Source organism: Sus scrofa, chromosome X (assembly GCF_000003025.6).
Source record: "Sus scrofa isolate TJ Tabasco breed Duroc chromosome X, Sscrofa11.1, whole genome shotgun sequence".
NCBI classification, from domain to species: Eukaryota; Metazoa; Chordata; class Mammalia; order Artiodactyla; family Suidae; genus Sus; species Sus scrofa.
Window position 1 is genome coordinate 48,729,077 of NC_010461.5, and position 16,874 is coordinate 48,745,950.

Sequence of the window (16,874 nt, forward strand, 5' to 3'; positions counted from 1 at the left end):
CTGTGATCAAACCAGCATTCTCATGGATACTAGTCAGGTTCATAACCTGCTGAGCCACAGTGTGAATTCCAGTAGCATATTGTTTATTCTCCATGTAATTTTTTAATTTTCCTCATTTTTTCTCCTGTGGTTGATTTCTAGTTTCATGCTACTGTGGTCATTAAAGATGCTTGAAATGATTTCTATACAATTAAATTTGTTAAGGCTTATTTCCTGCCCTAACAAGTGGTCAATTCTAGATTATGTTCCGTGTGTGTTTGAAAAGAATATGTATTCTGGTTCTTTTGGATGTAATGTCCTGAAGGTATCAACTGAGTCTGTTTTATTGTGTCATTTAGGATCTCTGTTGCCTTATTGATTTTCTGTCTCAAAGATCTGTCCATTGATGTGAGTGGGGTGTTCAAGTTTCCTACCATTATTGTATTCCTGTTAATTTCTCACTTTATGTCTGTTAGTATTTGTTTTATGTATTTGGGTGCTTCTATATTGGGTACATAAATGTTGATGATTGTATTATGCTTTCCATGTACTGATCCTTTCATAATTATTTAGTGTCTTCCTTTATCCTTCTTTGTAGCCTTTGTTTTAAAGTCTATTTTGTCTCATATTGAGTATTGTGACCCCCACGTTGTTGTCATTTCTGTTTGCATGAGATATCATTTTCCATCCCCTCACATTCAATCTATATGTGTCCTTTGCCCTAAAGTGGGTCTCTTGTAACCAGTATATTGTAAACTCCTTTTTAGCCAATCTGCCACTCTGTGTCTTTTGATGGGAATACTTAATCCATTGACATTTAAGGTAACTATTGATAGATATGAATTTATTGCTGTTTTAAACCTTGTTTTCATGTTGATTTTATATTTCTTCTTTGCCCCTTTCTTTTTCTTTCTGTTTCTCCTTTTTTGGTTTAATAGTTTTTTTGTTTGTTTGTTTGTTTTTTACTTTTTAGATGTATAAACTTTTTAAATTACTCAATGAATTTTATTACATTTATAGTTGTACAAGTGGTTTGATAGTTTTATTTTATGTTTATGTCCTCTTCTTTTGGTTTTTATTAATGTATTGCTTATTTTTGATTTTTGGTTGCCCTGTTTTTCAAGTATATAACCCCTTCCTAGATCTGCTTGCTTTAGACTATAGGCTCAAACATATTCCAGAAGAAAATTTACATATTATTATTCTCCTCTGCCACATCTAAGGATTTTAATATCCTCTTTTGCATCTTCATGGTTATCGTTTTGCTGTCATGGAATTTTTTTTCTTTTTTCTTAAATCTGTGTACTGGCTTATTTAAGTGGTTTACTTTCTGATTGTGCTTTTCTTATTGCTTCTTCCTTTTCTATGTAGAGAAGATCTTACAATATTTATTTTAGGATAGGTTTAATATTGCTATTTTCTTTTAATTTCTGCTTGTCTGAGAAATTCTTCTCTCTCCTTCTATTCTAAACAATAATCTTGCTGGGTAGAGTATCCTAGGTGGCAGATTTTTCCCTTTCAGGGCTTTGAATATATCTTGCCACTCCCTTCTGGCCTGCAAAATTTTTGTAGAGAAATCAGCCTTATGGGGGTTCCCTTGTAATTAACTTTTTTTTTTCTTGCTGCCTTTAGAATACTCTTTAGCTTTAACTTTTGCCATTTTTATGATAATATGTCATGGTGTGGGTTTGAGTTTATCTTGTTCAGGACCCTCTGTGCTTCCTGTAGATAGATATCTGTTTCCTTCTTTATGTTTGAGAAGTTGTCGGCCATAATTTCTTCAAATACATTTTCAATCCCATTTTCCCCTTCTGGAATCCCTATTATGCATATATTGGCATGCTTTGCATTATCCCATAGGTCTCTTATATTGCTTTATTATTTTTTTTAATTTGGGTTTCTGTCTGTTGTTCTAATTGGATATTTTCCATTATTCTATCTTCCAGGCCACTTATTCATTACTCTTCATTGTTTGTTCTGCTATTCATAGTCTTTAGTTCAGTTTTTGTCTCTTCAAATGAATTCTCAGATTTTATTGGCTCATGATTATAGTTTCTAGTTCCTTTTTACATAAATCTGCATTTCTGTCAATAGTTTTTCTTAATTCATTCCGTATTTTCATCATATCCTTTTTGAACACAATGTCTAGTAGACAGAAGCGTTCTATTTGTTTGCTCTTTCAGGGAGATTTTCTTGGTCTTTTAATTAGGAGTAGTTCCTCTGCTTCTTTTTTCCACATTTTTTGCAGTCACATCTATAGCATATGGAAGTTCCCAGAATAAGGGTCAAATTGGAGTTGCAGCTGAGGCCTGTGCCACAGCCATGGCAACACCAGATCTGAGCTACATCTGCAACTTATGCCACAGCTTGGAGAATCACAAGATCCTTTACCCACTGAGTGAGGCTAGGGATTGAATCCACATTGTCACAGAGACTACTTCATATCCTTAGCCTGCTGAGCTACAATGGAAACTCCTCTCTGCTTCCTCATTGTACCTATATTTCTCTTGGTCCATGAGTTTAGAAGTAAGAATTATCTATTCATTCTTGGAAGTCTATTTTTAAGTAGCAATGTCCCTGTAACTGGTGTGGGTTTAATATTTTTTGGTGTGGAGGCTGTTTTTAATATGGATGTCTGCCAGCTCTTTCCTCAGTATATACTGGCTGTTAGCCCCTTGATAGGAGGTGTGACTGATATGGTGATGTTGAGTGGGGCCTCCTCTTTGCTCTGTGGTCACTGTCCTGTCAGGGGCAGGGTCTGCTCTCTAGTTGCTGGAATAGAAGCCCCTGTATCTGTTTCTGAGCTATGTTTCTGATCTGCAATGAGAGGCAGGCAAGGTTGGAGTACTCCTGCTGGGAAATGAGCCACTGAGTATTCCTCCACTGGAGCTGTTCACCCAGTGAGTGTGCTCTGTTGTGTCACATTTCACCTGTGGCACTTCCCTAAGCCCAACCTCTACCAGGGGTATGCTGGTAGTCAGCCCTGGTGTCTCTCAGGAATTGATTTCACCAAGCTACCAGTGCAGATATACTGAAGTCAGGTCCCAGGACTGCAGTAGTCATGCACATGGACCTGCTGTGGGAGCTATGGAGGCAGCTCAGATCCTCTCCTGGCCCACCTTATGCATGTACACACCCACAAATCCCAGAGCTGCTAAGACCAGACCTTACCCAGCCATAGGAACACCCATTGTCCATTTGGGTTCTCAACAGGTGTTGAATTTACAAAGCTGGCACCAGAGGCATAAATCTGGGAGGTGTAAATCAACGATTCACATAGCTGCAGGTAGAAATATCAGCTCTGCTTCCTAGTCACTCTGGCTGTGTGATTTAGCTGTGATATCAGCTCCACCTCTGTGCATGGGCAACCTACCAGTATCTGCTCTTGGGGCCTGTCAAGGCAGCTGGAACATATGAGCCTGCTCAGGCAGGAGGGGCCCATGGAGGCAGGAGCCAGTGCATGGGGAAAAGGCTGCAAAGAAATTCCCCCCTTCCTTCTTCTTTTCCCCAGATGCAGTACCCCACACTTCCAGCCCTCAGGCTATCTCCACACAGCCAATAGCAGTTCTCTCCCTGGGTCTGTTCTCTAAAGCCCATGTTTCAGCACCCCAGCAGATGCAAGTCTCAGGCTGAGGTGTGCAGGGAGGTGACACAGACCATCTATGTAGTTCTCGCTCTGTCCTGCCTACCACAAACTGGTTGTTGAGCTCTCCTCTGGGCCTTTAAAGCTTCTTTTCTGTCCTGGCTGATATCCCCACTGGTGAGGGGACTTTCCAGGCTGTGGGAACCTCTCTTTTCCTTCAGTTCCCTCCCAGGAGTGCAGGTCCTGTCCCACTTCCACTTTTTTCTTCCTACCTGGTTATGTGGAGATCTTTTTTGTCCTTTCAGCTGTTTGAGGTTCTCTGCTAATGTTTAACAGGAGTTCTGTGAGAATTGTTCCATTTGTAGGTATGTTCTTGATGTATTTGTGGGAAGAAGTGAATTCTGCATCCTACTAATCTTCCATCTTTATTCCTCTCTTATTCCTTGTACTTTGAATTCTTTACTTGTCAAATTGTTTATTTCTGTTTTGTTATTCTTTTTTTTTTTCAGGGATTTTCCCTTGCTCTTTCAATTGAGAGCAGTTCCTCTGCCTTTTCATTTTTATTAGCTTTCTCTGCCTCTATTAATTTAGGTGAAATTGTTACCTACTGCTTTCATGAAGAGGTGTTCTTATGTGGAAGAGTCTATACAGAATGCATGTGCCCAATGCCTTTAGTGGGAGAGCTGTATTTGATGTGGCTCTCATGGCTCACTCCCATAGGCAAGTGTCTGCTTGTGTATTCTCCCTTTTCATATGAGTCCCCTCCCAGGGGCACAAGTCCTGACCCAGTCACTTTTCTTTCCATTCTACTATATCAGAAGTAGCACTTCCTTATGGCTTTAGTTGTATAGGAGTCCTTCTGCCATTTTCCAGTTACTTTTCCATGTGACTTTTTCCATATGTGCATGGATTTTTGCTATATTCATGGGGAAGATGAGCTTCATGTCCTCTTATTCCTCCATCTTAATCCTTAATCTTGACGCCCCCCTCTTGCTGCCTTTAGAATTCTCTCTTTATCTTTAATTTTTGCCATTTTCATTATATGTTTTGATGTGGGTGTCTTTGCATTCATCTTGTTTGGGACTTTTGGTGCTTCCTGTACCTGGATATCTGTTTCCTTCTTCACATTTTGGAAGTTTTCAGCTGCAATTTAATTAAATCCCTTTTTGACCCTTTATCTCTTTTTTATCCTTCTGTGATCTCTAATATAAACGTTAGTTCACTTGATATTGTCTCAAAGGGACCCTTAAATTATCCTAGTTTTTTTCAATTTGTGTTTCTTTTTGCTGTTCTGGTTGATTGATTTCCATTATTCTACCTTGAAGATTACTTATGAATTCTTTTATATCACCTAGTCTGCTGTAATCCCTTCTGGTGAATTTTTATTTCAGTTATTATGTTCTTCAGTTCTGTTTTTTTTTTTTGTATATTTTCTAGTTCCTTGTAAAATTCTCACTATATTCATCAATTCTTTTTGCAAGTTCATTTAGCATTTTACTAGTAATGACTTTAACTCTTTTTCTGAGAAATTATCTCTGTTTCATTAGAGAATTTAGTCAGGTTTTTTTTTTCTCTTGTTCTTTATTTGAGACAAATTCCTCTGACTTCTCATTTTGTTTAAATTTCTCTGTCTCTATGAGATTAGGTGACACAGTTACCTATCCCAGTCTTGTGGTGGTATCCTTATGTGGGAGTCTGCATTCCTACAGAGTCTTCATGTGCCTGGTGGCTTTGGTGGGAGAGCTGGATCTGAAGTGAGCATGGGTCATGCCTTCTTGCAACACGTGCTGGCAACTACCACCTTGGTAGGATGTAGGGCTTGAGATGGGGAAACCAGAGCCTGTTCCAGTGTGAGCCAGGAATTTTCCTATGCTCAATGCCTATCACTACCCTACTGATAGCAATATTGGGTCCCAAGGTATTGAAGCAGAAGCCTTGAAGTTCAGGTCTGAGCTGATTCTATTCCCTTTCAGGGTGCACTCTCCCCCATAGAAGGGCACTTCCACTGTAGTGGGGAGCAGTGCCAGAGCTAGAGGGGCTGATTCAGGATGGGGTATATGCTGGTATGGTCCCATCAAGCTAGTCAGAGACCCAGGCAGTTTCTAATCCACTGCCTTCAGGTGCTCACCGCCAATAGCTGCCATCACCCCATTGAGATGCATGGTCAGGTACAAGCAATCTCTGTATGTATATCCGCACCTCCTAGCAATACAACTTTCCCCTCAGAGGAGAGCAGCACTGGAACAAGAGGGGCTGGAGCAGGTGCTAGGTGCAGGTAGGGCATGCTAAGGGACAGTCCTGGCATGCCAGTCAGAGCTTCAGGTATCTCTCAATCTGCCATCTCCTTGCACACACCAGCAATGGACACCGTTGCTATTTTCAGATGCAGGACCAGGTCCAAGTAAGCTCTACTCCCTATGATGCTGAGGAGAGTGCACATTCCTCACCAACAGCAGCTTTTTTACTACTGGAGAACTGAGCCAGGAGAAGTGTGGTTGGAGCAGGCACACAGTGCAGGCTGGAGTGTGTGCTGGGATAGCCATGGGAAACCAGCCAGAGCCCTAGGCCATTTTCAATCCACCTGTTCTCCCTTGACTCTGGGGATCAGAAAGTATGTACACTTGCTCTTCATGAGCACAATCTTAGTTTCTTACACCCTTCCAGTAAGACTCACTGGTTTTAAAACAAGCCAAGTGGACTAATCTTCCCAGTGTCAAACTCCAAGGCATCCAATAGATGGGCCCAAACCCCTCACTTTCCAGGGAGAATCCCAGAGCCCATGATACCCCCTCTTCTGTGTTCTCTGCCAGGGACATGGGTCCCAACACCTTTGCTTCTCCGCACTTCTTCATGATTCTGTGTTGATCTTTCTTTATAGCCTTGGTCACAGAATAGCCTTTCTGACAGCCTCTGGTTTGTATTTATCAAGAGTTTGTCCACATGTAGGTTGCTCCACTTTTGATGTATCTGTTGGGGAGTGGGGGAAATGAGCTTAGCATCCTCTTACTCTGCCATCTTAATCTCTTCTCTGAGTTTGACATTTTTATTTTATTTATTTATTTATTTATTTATTTATTTATTTATTTATTTGCTTTTTAGGGCAACACCTGTGGCATATGGAAGTTCCCATGCTAGGGGTCTAATCTGAGCTACAGCTGCTGGCCTACACCACAGCCACAGCAATGCGAGACCTGAGCCATGTATGCAACCTACACCACGGCTCCCAGCAACGCCAGATGCTTAACCTCCTGAGAGAGGCCAGGGATCAAACCCACATCCTCATGGATCCTAGTCGGGTTCTTTAACTGCTGAACCATGGAGGGAACTCTGAATTTGACATTTTTATATTGCACATGCTACATGTATTCCAAATACAGCATGAGATAATACAGTATTTGTCTTTCTGAATCTTAGTTCACTTAGCATAATGTCCTCGAGGTTCATCCATGTTGTTACAGATGGCAAGATTTCCTTCTTATAGTCTGAATAATATTCCAGTGTATGTATTAACCACATCTTCTTTATATATTTATCCACCAGCAGACAGTTTGTTTCCATATCTTGGCTATTGTGAATAATGCTGAATGCACATGGGAGTCCAGATATCTCTTTGAGATACTAATTCATTTCCCTTGGCTATATATTATTATATGAGATTGCTTGATCATATGGTAATTCTATATTTAATTTTTGAGGAACTACAATGCTCTTTCACAATGGTTGTATCAATTTACATTCCCAGCAACAGTGTACAAGGATTTACCTTTTTCCACATTTTCTCTAACACTTGATATCTTTTGTCTTTCTGATGATAACCATTCTAACAGGTGTGAGGTCATTTTGATTTGGATTTGCATTTCCCTGATGATTAGTGAAATTGAGCATATACCTGGTGGCTTTTTCATATACCTAGTTACTATTTGCATGTATTTTATCTGAGAAATGTCTATCAGGTACTTTGTCTATTTTTAATTGGGTTCTTTGTGGTTTTTTTTTTTTTTTTTTTTTTTTGCTATTTACCCCTTATCAAATATGTGGCTCGTATGTATTTTCTCCCATTCCACAGGTTGCCTTTTCACTCTGTTGACTGTTTTTGGAATCCCTTCATCTATCTTTGCTTTTGTTTCTTGTGCTTTTCATTGCATATCCAAAAAAAATCGATGACCAGACCAATGTCAAGAAGCTTCCTCCCACTGAAGAGCACATTGTTGGTACAGGTATGGGGGCAGCAGGTCCATTCCCAAAAGATATTGTCAGCATGAGCAGTAGGCAGTGCCATAGGAATGTCTCTATGACATTCCTCCAGACAGATCCTTGGAAGGAGCATGCAGAGTTCATTTCCCAGAAAAGGCAACATGGCTCTGCCCACTCCACACTGCAGCTTGGCACCAGATCAGAGGCTTCTCAGAACCCAGGTAGCATCGCATCTACTTAAATTTCTGTATCCATAGTGCCCCAACCCTCAGCTCCAGCCTAGTCCATACCACAATGTTGCACTTGATCTGGAACAAACACAGCAGAGAAGAGGGAACAACTTTGCGATGCTTCTGAGTAGAACTGTGAATTCCTATACAAGCAGTGCATAGGTTTGCTGTGACCACATGTGCTCACTCCTTTGGAACAGGGGAAAAGGAACCAGATCAAATCTGACACTTAGGGCTTCTACTCGAACAAGTGAGACAAGACTTCTCCCCCACAACAGGGTTGTGACAGCCATGGAGCAAAAAGTAAGTCCCACCTAACACGAGGCACAGACTCTAGACACAATACCAATCACACCTCCTATCAAAGAGAAAACAGCTCACATGCACTGAAAGATGTGGCTGCCATCCATACAAAACCAGTTTCACAATAAAAATATTGGATACATAGAGTTACACAAGGAGGCTGCCACCTCTTCAGTACCACAGTAGATAAATGTTTCTCCTAAATTCATAGAGACAAAGAAAGTTAAATAAAAGGAAAAAGTGGAGGAACTACTCCCAAATAACAGAGCAAGAGAGAACCCTTTAAAGAACAAATAAAGCAGTCTACTAGACCCACAGTTCAAAGAGGAGGTTAAAAATATGCTAAAGGAATTAATAAAAAATATTTATAGATATGCAGATCATTTAACAAAACTAGAAATTCTAAAGATGAATCAATCTAAATCAGACAGTTCAGTTGCCATGATAAAACAATCTAGAAACAATGGATATAAGACTAAATGAGAAAGAAAAACAAATAAGTGATCTGGAAGATAGAATAATGGAAATAAGCCAATCAGAAAAGCAGACAGACAAATGAAAAAAATGAGGAATGCAACATAGGAGATCCATGGAATAATATAAAACATGCCAACTTAGGTATAAACAGGGATTCCAGAAAAAATGAAAGAAGAGAATCTAAGAAGTATCTGAAGAAATTATGGCTAAAAACATCCCAAAACTAAAGGAAATATATCTCCAGGTACAGGTCCACACAGACACAAAGACACATCATAATTTGAATTGCAAAAATGAAAGCTAAAGACAGGATTCTAAAGACAAGAAGAAAACAAAGAGTTACAAGGGACACCCATAAGGCTATCAGCTGATATTATTTCAGGAACTTTGTGGACCATAAGGGAGTGGCATGATATATTCAAAGACCCGAAAGGGAGAAAACCACCAACCTAGGATAGATTACCATTCAGAATAGAAAGAGAGAGATTTCTCAGACAAGCAAAAACTAAGAGTTTGGAACTGAACTCTCCAAAAAAGAAATGTTGAAGGATTTTCTCTAAGTGGAGAAGAAGCAAGAATCTATAGGAAAGGGAAAAATCACAGTATGAAATGTAAACATATCAAAGGATTGAAGATCACTTAAATAAGCCAATACATAGATTAAAAAACAACAAAACACTTTGTAAAAGTAATTATAACTACAGTTAACAGTAAAAGGATGTTTTTATAAGATGTAAACAAGACATCAAAATCATAAAATATGGGATATAGGAATATAAAAATGTAGATGTTTTATAATGTGTTTGAATTTGTATGATTATCAGTTCAAAGCAAATAGATATAGTTATGGTTTAACGTATTTAAAACACCATGGTAACCGCAGATCAAAAACATACAATAGATTCACACACAAAAAAGAGCAATTAAAGCATACTACCAAAAAAATCATCAAACCACAAGAGGAAAAACAAAAACTTGAAAACTACAAAAATAACTGGAAAACAAGGTTTAAAGTGGCAATAAGTACATACCTATCAATAAGTACTTTATTTTTTAACTTTATTGGGGTATGAATTATTTATAATGTATTAGGTTCAGGTGTACAACAATGTGAATCAGTTATACATATACATATATCTATTCTCTTTTCCTATATAGGTTATTACAGAACATTGAGTAGACCTCCCTGTGCTATACAGTAGGCCTTTGTTATCTATTTTATATATAGTAATATATTTGTGTCAATCCCATCTTCCCAGTTTTTCCCTCACAACCATGGTAACCCTAAGTTTGATCTTGAAGTCTGTGAGATTTTTTCTGTTTTATAAATAAGTTCTTTTGAATTACTTTAAAATCAGATTCCACATATAAGCTGTATCATCTATTGGCCTTTCTTAATAAGTATTTTAAATGTCAATGGACTAAAAGCTCCATTAAAAAGATGTAGAGTGGCATATTGGATAAAACAATAAGAACCTACAATATGCTGACTGCAAGGGCAGAGGACAGACACAGACTGAAAGTGATGGGATGGAAAAAGTTATTTTCCTGCAAATGGAAATGACAGGAATGTGAGGGTAGCAATACTCCTATAAAATGAAATAGACATTTTTCTAGAGAAGACATTCTGATGACAATCAGGGACATGAAAAAGATGCTCAAAACTGCTCGTTATTAGAGTAATGCAAGTCCAAACTGCAATGAGATATCACCTCACACGGTTCAAAATGGTTATCATCAAAAGTCTACAAATATTAAATGCTGGACAGATATGAAAACACTGTTGGTGGGAATGCAAATCATTGCAAGCACTGTTGAAAATAGTATGGAGATTTCTTAAAAAAACCAAAAGTGGAAATACTATGTGATTTGGTAATCCCATTCCTGGTTATATATCCAGAAAAGAGAAAAACTCTAATTTGAAAAGATACATTAACCCCAAAGTTCATAGAAGCAGTATTTACAATAGCCAAGGCATGGAGATGATCCAAGTGCCCATCAACAGAGGACTGAATTATGAAGTTATGGTATATACATCCAATGGAATAGTACTCTGCCATAATAAAGAATGAACTGTTGCCATTTGGAACAACATGGATGGACCTAGAGAATATTACACATAGTGAAGTAAGTCAGACATAGAAAGATAAATATTATATGATATCACTTACATGTGGAATCTAAAAAATAATACAGATGAATCTATATGCAAAACAGAAACAGACACAGAAACATTAAACAAATTTATATTTACCAAGAGGGAAGGGATTAGAGGAGGGATAATTTAGGTTAATAGGATTAACAGATACAAACTGTTACACATATAGGTAAGAAACACGTATTTACTGTAAACACAAGGAATTATGTTAAATATCTTTTTTTTTTTTGTCTTTTTGCCATTTCTTGGGCTGCTCCTGCGGCATATGAAGGTTCCCAGACTAGGGGTCGAATCGAAGCTGTAACCACAGGCCTACACCACAGCCACAGCAACATGGGATCCAAGCCGCGTCTGCCACCCACACCACAGCTCATGGCAACGCCGGATCCCCAACCCACTGAGCAAGGCCAGGGATCGAACCCACAACCTCATGGTTCCCAGTCGGATTCATTAACCACTGAGCCATGACGGGAACTCCTTAAATATCTTATAATAACCTATAATGGAAAATAATCTGATAAGATATATATATGTATAAATATAACTTCAAATATACATATGGATCACTTTGCTGTACACCAGAAACTAACTCAAGGTTATAAATCAACTATACTTCAATAAAAGAAAAGAAACTCCCCCCTCTGCTTTGTTCTAGTAGTTTTATGGTTTCTGACTTTGTGTTTAATATGCCAATCTATTTAGAATTTATTTTTGTATATGATACAAGATAAAGGTCCAATGTCATTCTTCTGCATGGAAATATCCAGTTTCCCCAACACCATTTATTGAAGATTATTCTCCCCTTGTTTTTTTATTTTATTTTATTTTTTTACTCAATGAATTTTGTTACATTTATAGTTGTACAATGATCATCACAACCCAATTTTATAACATTTCCATCCCAAAACCCCAGCCCATCCCCCCACACCCCAACCTGTCTCCTTTGGTAACCATAAGTTTTTCAAAGTCTGTGAGTCAGTTTTTGTTCTGCAAAGTAGTTCATTGTAGCCCTTTTTTAGATTCCACATGTAAGTGATAGCATATGATGTTGGTGACCCCTTGTTTGCTATGTGCACTTTGTTGAAGATCAAGAAAGACTCTAGGTGTATGTATTTATATTTGAAATCTTTATTCCATTGGTCTACATAAATATTTTTATGTCACTACTATTTTGATTACTGTAGCTTTGTAATTTTCTTTTTACTTTTTGCTTTTTTGGGCCACACCTGTGGCCTATGGAAGTTCCCAGGCTAGGGGTCGAATCAGAGCTACAGCTGCTGGCCTATGCCACAGCCACAGCAATGCAGGATCCGAGCCATGTCTGCGAACTACACCACAGCTCACAGCAATGCCAGATCCCCAACCCGCTGAGTGAGGGCAGGAATTAAACCTGCGTCCTCATGGATACAGTCAGATTCATTTCCACTGCACTGCAATGGGAACTCCCTGTAATATATTTTGAAATCAGGACTTGCAATGCTTCCAGCTTATTCTTTTTGATCAAAATTTCTTTGGCTATTCAGGTCTTTTGTGGTTCCATGTGAAATTTAGTATCCGTTTTTCTCTTTCTATACAGAACACAATTGAGATATTAATAGGAGTCACATTGACTCTGTAGATTGCTTTGAGTCTCATGGATATTTTAATAATGTTAATTTTTCCAATCCATAAACATCAGATGTCTTTCTATTTATTGTGCTTTCTTTAATTTCCTTCATCAGTGTTTTATTATATTCTCTGTATGGGTCTTTAACCTCATTAGTTAAATTTATCCCTAAGTATTTTATTCTTTTGTTGCTATTTTGAATTGTATTGTTTTCTTGATTTCTGTTTCAGACACTTTGTTATTTGTCTATAGAAAAGTGAGTGATTTTTTATGTTGATTTGTATATTGCAAATTTACTGAATTCTTTACTTCTAACAGTTTTTTGTTTGTTTAAAAAATTTGAGATTGCCTATGTATATGATCATATGATCTGCAAATGGAAATAATTTTATTTCTTCCCTTCTGATTTGAGTGCCTTTTATTTCCTTTTCTTGTATAATGCTCTGGCCATAAGTTCCAGTACAATGTTGAAAAGAAATGGGAATAGTAGGCATCCTTGCCTTGTACTGGATATTAGCAAGGAAAGCTTTTAGTTTTTCCCTATTGATTATGATGTTAGCTGTTGGTTTTATTGTATAGCTTGTATTTTAAGTTCTCATATAACTATTTTGTTGAGCATTTTAATTATGAATGGATGTTAAACTTTGTCAAGTGCTTTTTCTGCATCCATTAGCATGATCATGAAGATTTTTTTTCTCAAACATATTAATGTGTTATATCACATTGATGGATTGAATTACATTGCATTATCTCAGGGATAAGTCCAACTTGATCATGGTGTATGATCCTTTTAATGTATTGTTGAATTTAGTTTGCTAGGATTTTATGAGGATTTTTGAATGTGTATCCATCAGGGATATTGGCCTGTAGTTTTCTCTTGTAGTCCTTTCTTTGGTTTTGGTATCAGGATGATGCTGTCTTCAGAGAAAGGGTTCGGAAGTGATCCCTCCTCTCCCATTTTTTGGAAGAATTTAAGAATTATTATGAATGTTTTGTAGAATTCATTTGTGAAGACTTCTGATCATGGGATTTTCTTTGTTGGAAGATTTTTGATTACTGATTCAATATCCTTATTTGTTATTGATCTATTCAGGCTTTCTATTTCTTTTTAATTGTTTTTATAAGTTATGTTTCTAGAATTTATCCCTTTCTTATAAGTTATCTAGTTTGTTGACATAAAACTATGTATAATTGTCCCTTATCATCCTTTTTATTTCTGAAGCCTCCGTTATAATGTCTCTTCTGACATTACTGATTTTATTTATTTCAATCTTCTGTTACATTTATTCCTTTTTTTTTCCTTTTTATTTATGGCCACACTTGTGGCATATGAAACCTCCCAGGCCAGGGGTCAAATGAGAGCTATGCTGTAGGCCAATGCCACACCCAAAGCCACAGTAACACTGGTTCTGAGCCACATCTGCTACCTATGCTGCAACTTATGGCAACATCAGATCCTTAACCCACTGAGCGAGGCCAGGGATCAAACCCACATCTCACAGAAACTGGTCAGGTCCTTAACTCACTGAGCCACACTGGGAAATCTTGTTACATTTATTCTTGATTCCTTCAACAATTCAGTAAATAATTTGAGCACCTATCTGTGCTGAACAGGTAGATTACTCGAGTAGCCTTGTATTCATTGTAATCCATCATCATGGCTAGATCATTTCAACATACAACTTTGATTAAGTCATTCTTGAGTTTAAAAACATTTAGCATTGCACATACCCTGCAATCATTGCCTTCTGGTAGTGAAGTACCAAGAGGGGGAGGGCAATGAGAACTGTCTGTCGTAGCGAGAAGGAGTATTTTCTCATTGGTTTATAATTTGTACATGATGATAGAACAGAGCAAACTTTTAATTTATTTTGTTTTTAAATTCTTCATTGTCAATGCCTCCCCCTTATTGCCTATACCTATGGCAGACTACCCTCACCACCCGCCTCTGTTGTATGTCACTATGTTTCATACTAAAATACAAATTCTTTAGTCTGGCCTTTATAATAGGGGCCATCTTGTAGAACTTCTGTAAAGGTACCCCATGCTTCAGGATGGCTTACCTCATACATCATTTAATGTACTTCCTTACTGGCCCATGCCTCCAAGTGACAGGGTTGCCTTTTGCCATCTATGCCACTCATCTAAAAACCATCTATGCTTCAAGCTCAGTGCCTTCACACTAGCCCACAGATCATCTAGCCTTTGAACATATAACACTTTGTTACATAGTTAATACATACTCTTTATATTATGGATTATTTTTCCTATGTATATTTAGTTCTTCAATATCAATGATATAGTAATGAAAGTCATGAGTTGTGTCATATGAAGTGTACCAACATAAATACAAGCTTGTTCAATGATAATAAAAGGTAACTGCTTTTCCAATAGGAAAAATGCTCTCCTTGCTAAATTCTGTCTATAAATTCTGTGTTTTCTAGCAATAGGCTCTTATCACCACAGGGTGTCACTGCTTTACAAGTCAAATTTTCTTCATTAGCCTGTAGAGGAGATGGGAATTCTCAGGAGAAATTCTTGAGAGATTGCAACAAAATTTACAGCAATGTGACAGTTGGGAGGTATAGAGATGGAATAGAATTATATAGACCAAACTGAAAAATCCCATTTATGCACTCTTAAAACCATCTGCAGCCTCCTTCCCACTGTTAACCATTTGCTATTGCTAGTTTTCCAGATCTTTTCTCTTTGTCTGAGAGGTGTGTGTGTGTGTGTGTGTGTGTGTGTGTGTGTGTGTGAGAAAGAGAGACACTGAGAGAAACATAGACAGATACAGAGACAAAGAGAAGCACAGAGGTTTAGGAAACATAATTGGGATTTTACTATGGGAGGGTGCATAGCCATTAAGTAGTTTTTTCTTTTCATTTTATAATACTTCATTGGATATCTTATATTCTCAATACATCCATCTCATTCTTCCTGACAGCTAATGCAGCAATGTTTGAATAATGAAATGATCGGTAATCAACATCTTTAGTCTTCAAAACTGTTGCCTTGGTATTGTCCACAATTATGAGTCAGAGTGAATTCCATTCTGTTGCCCATTATTTGAAAGCTACAGTTAATTAGTAAGCACTTGGGAAGATTGGTAAGTGTTGAGCAGTAAGTAAACTGAAAAACAGCATATGTAGACCAGTTTGCCACCAGAATTTAGAACAGCATAAAATTAAATGCCCTGGATAATTTATAAGGAGAAAGGAGAGAAAGAGCCAGATTAAGAGAGACCATTAAAATACTAATGTATTTTGTATCTGTGTTATCACTTATTTATGGTTATAAATTTATACATGTTCATTGTAGATGGGAAGTAGAGAAACACATTAAAAATAAAACAATCATTACCCTAATCCCATGACCTTGATTTAACTATAGTTAATATTTATTTTTGCTCATATAGCTTCTTACCTTTTTAGTTTTAAAATTTTAAGATAAAACACCACAATTTTTTAAAACATTCAAACAATGCAGAAAGCTGAAAAGTAAAAAGAGAAGGTCCTCTCCTCATCATTCTCATCCTCATTTTTCAGATATTCATTCACTGTTAATAGTTTCCCTCATAATTTACATTTAAGTGTATTGATATTGCCTTTATTCTGCATATGTTATGTTATGTTATGTGCTCTACACACCATTGTGGGGCCATACTTTTTTTCTATTTTTAAAAAATTTAGTTTTCCACATATTCTATTTATTTAACCCAGACGCAACCTGGAGATACTGAGCATTGAATTATTTCAAGAAGTTTGACTTGATACTTCTCACCCTACTCTATGCCCTTGAGTTTTTGACCTTTCACATAAAAAGGCTTATAGTCTTAGCTGAGGGCCCATTCCAATGTATATGGCAGCGTATATTCCTGGGTTTCTGGCTCTATTTTAAACTATTTGTTGGGATGTATTAAAGGAGAGAATATAGTTACTACCATTTGGTATAGTGGAAAATGTCAAAGATTTGGGTTTGGATCCCAGTTTTATCCTTTACTGGCTATGTTTAAAGGATAAAATGTTTCAAACAATCTTAGGTATTTTTATCCCTCTTTAGAGATAAGGAAACAGACCCAGCCAGGGAGAAGTAACTTATTTAAGGTTACATAGCTAGTTTGTACTAAAGCCATAGATTCCAGCAAAGGCCTGTTTGAGCCAGAGCCTATGTGTTTTCTATTCAACCATCTTGGCTTTTCTTTAAGACTTAAGAAAAGATGAAGGCGAGCATATCTTCAAAGTGATTGCCTCATGTATTGATCAAAGCCTTAATAAAAGAGTTATGTACTCTGTTATTTTTCTAGTATCCAAATATCTCTTATCTCCTTTTGTTTTGTCATAT

At 37.4% G+C, this 16,874-nt stretch overlaps 1 protein-coding gene across 6 annotated transcripts in view; it reads left to right on the forward strand.

Moving 5' to 3' along the window:
• Positions 1-16,874, forward strand: part of KLF8 (Kruppel like factor 8) — an 89,297-nt gene that overhangs the window by 66,014 nt on the left and 6,409 nt on the right. Inside the window, exon 7 of one of the 6 annotated variants that reach the window (XR_002340523.1) lies at positions 15,478-15,639. Coding sequence is in view for 1 of the 2 variants with exons in the window: in XM_021079403.1 (XP_020935062.1) it covers positions 15,478-15,500 (23 nt within the window). In the remaining variant the exon portion in view is untranslated. 6 annotated transcript variants of the gene reach the window in all.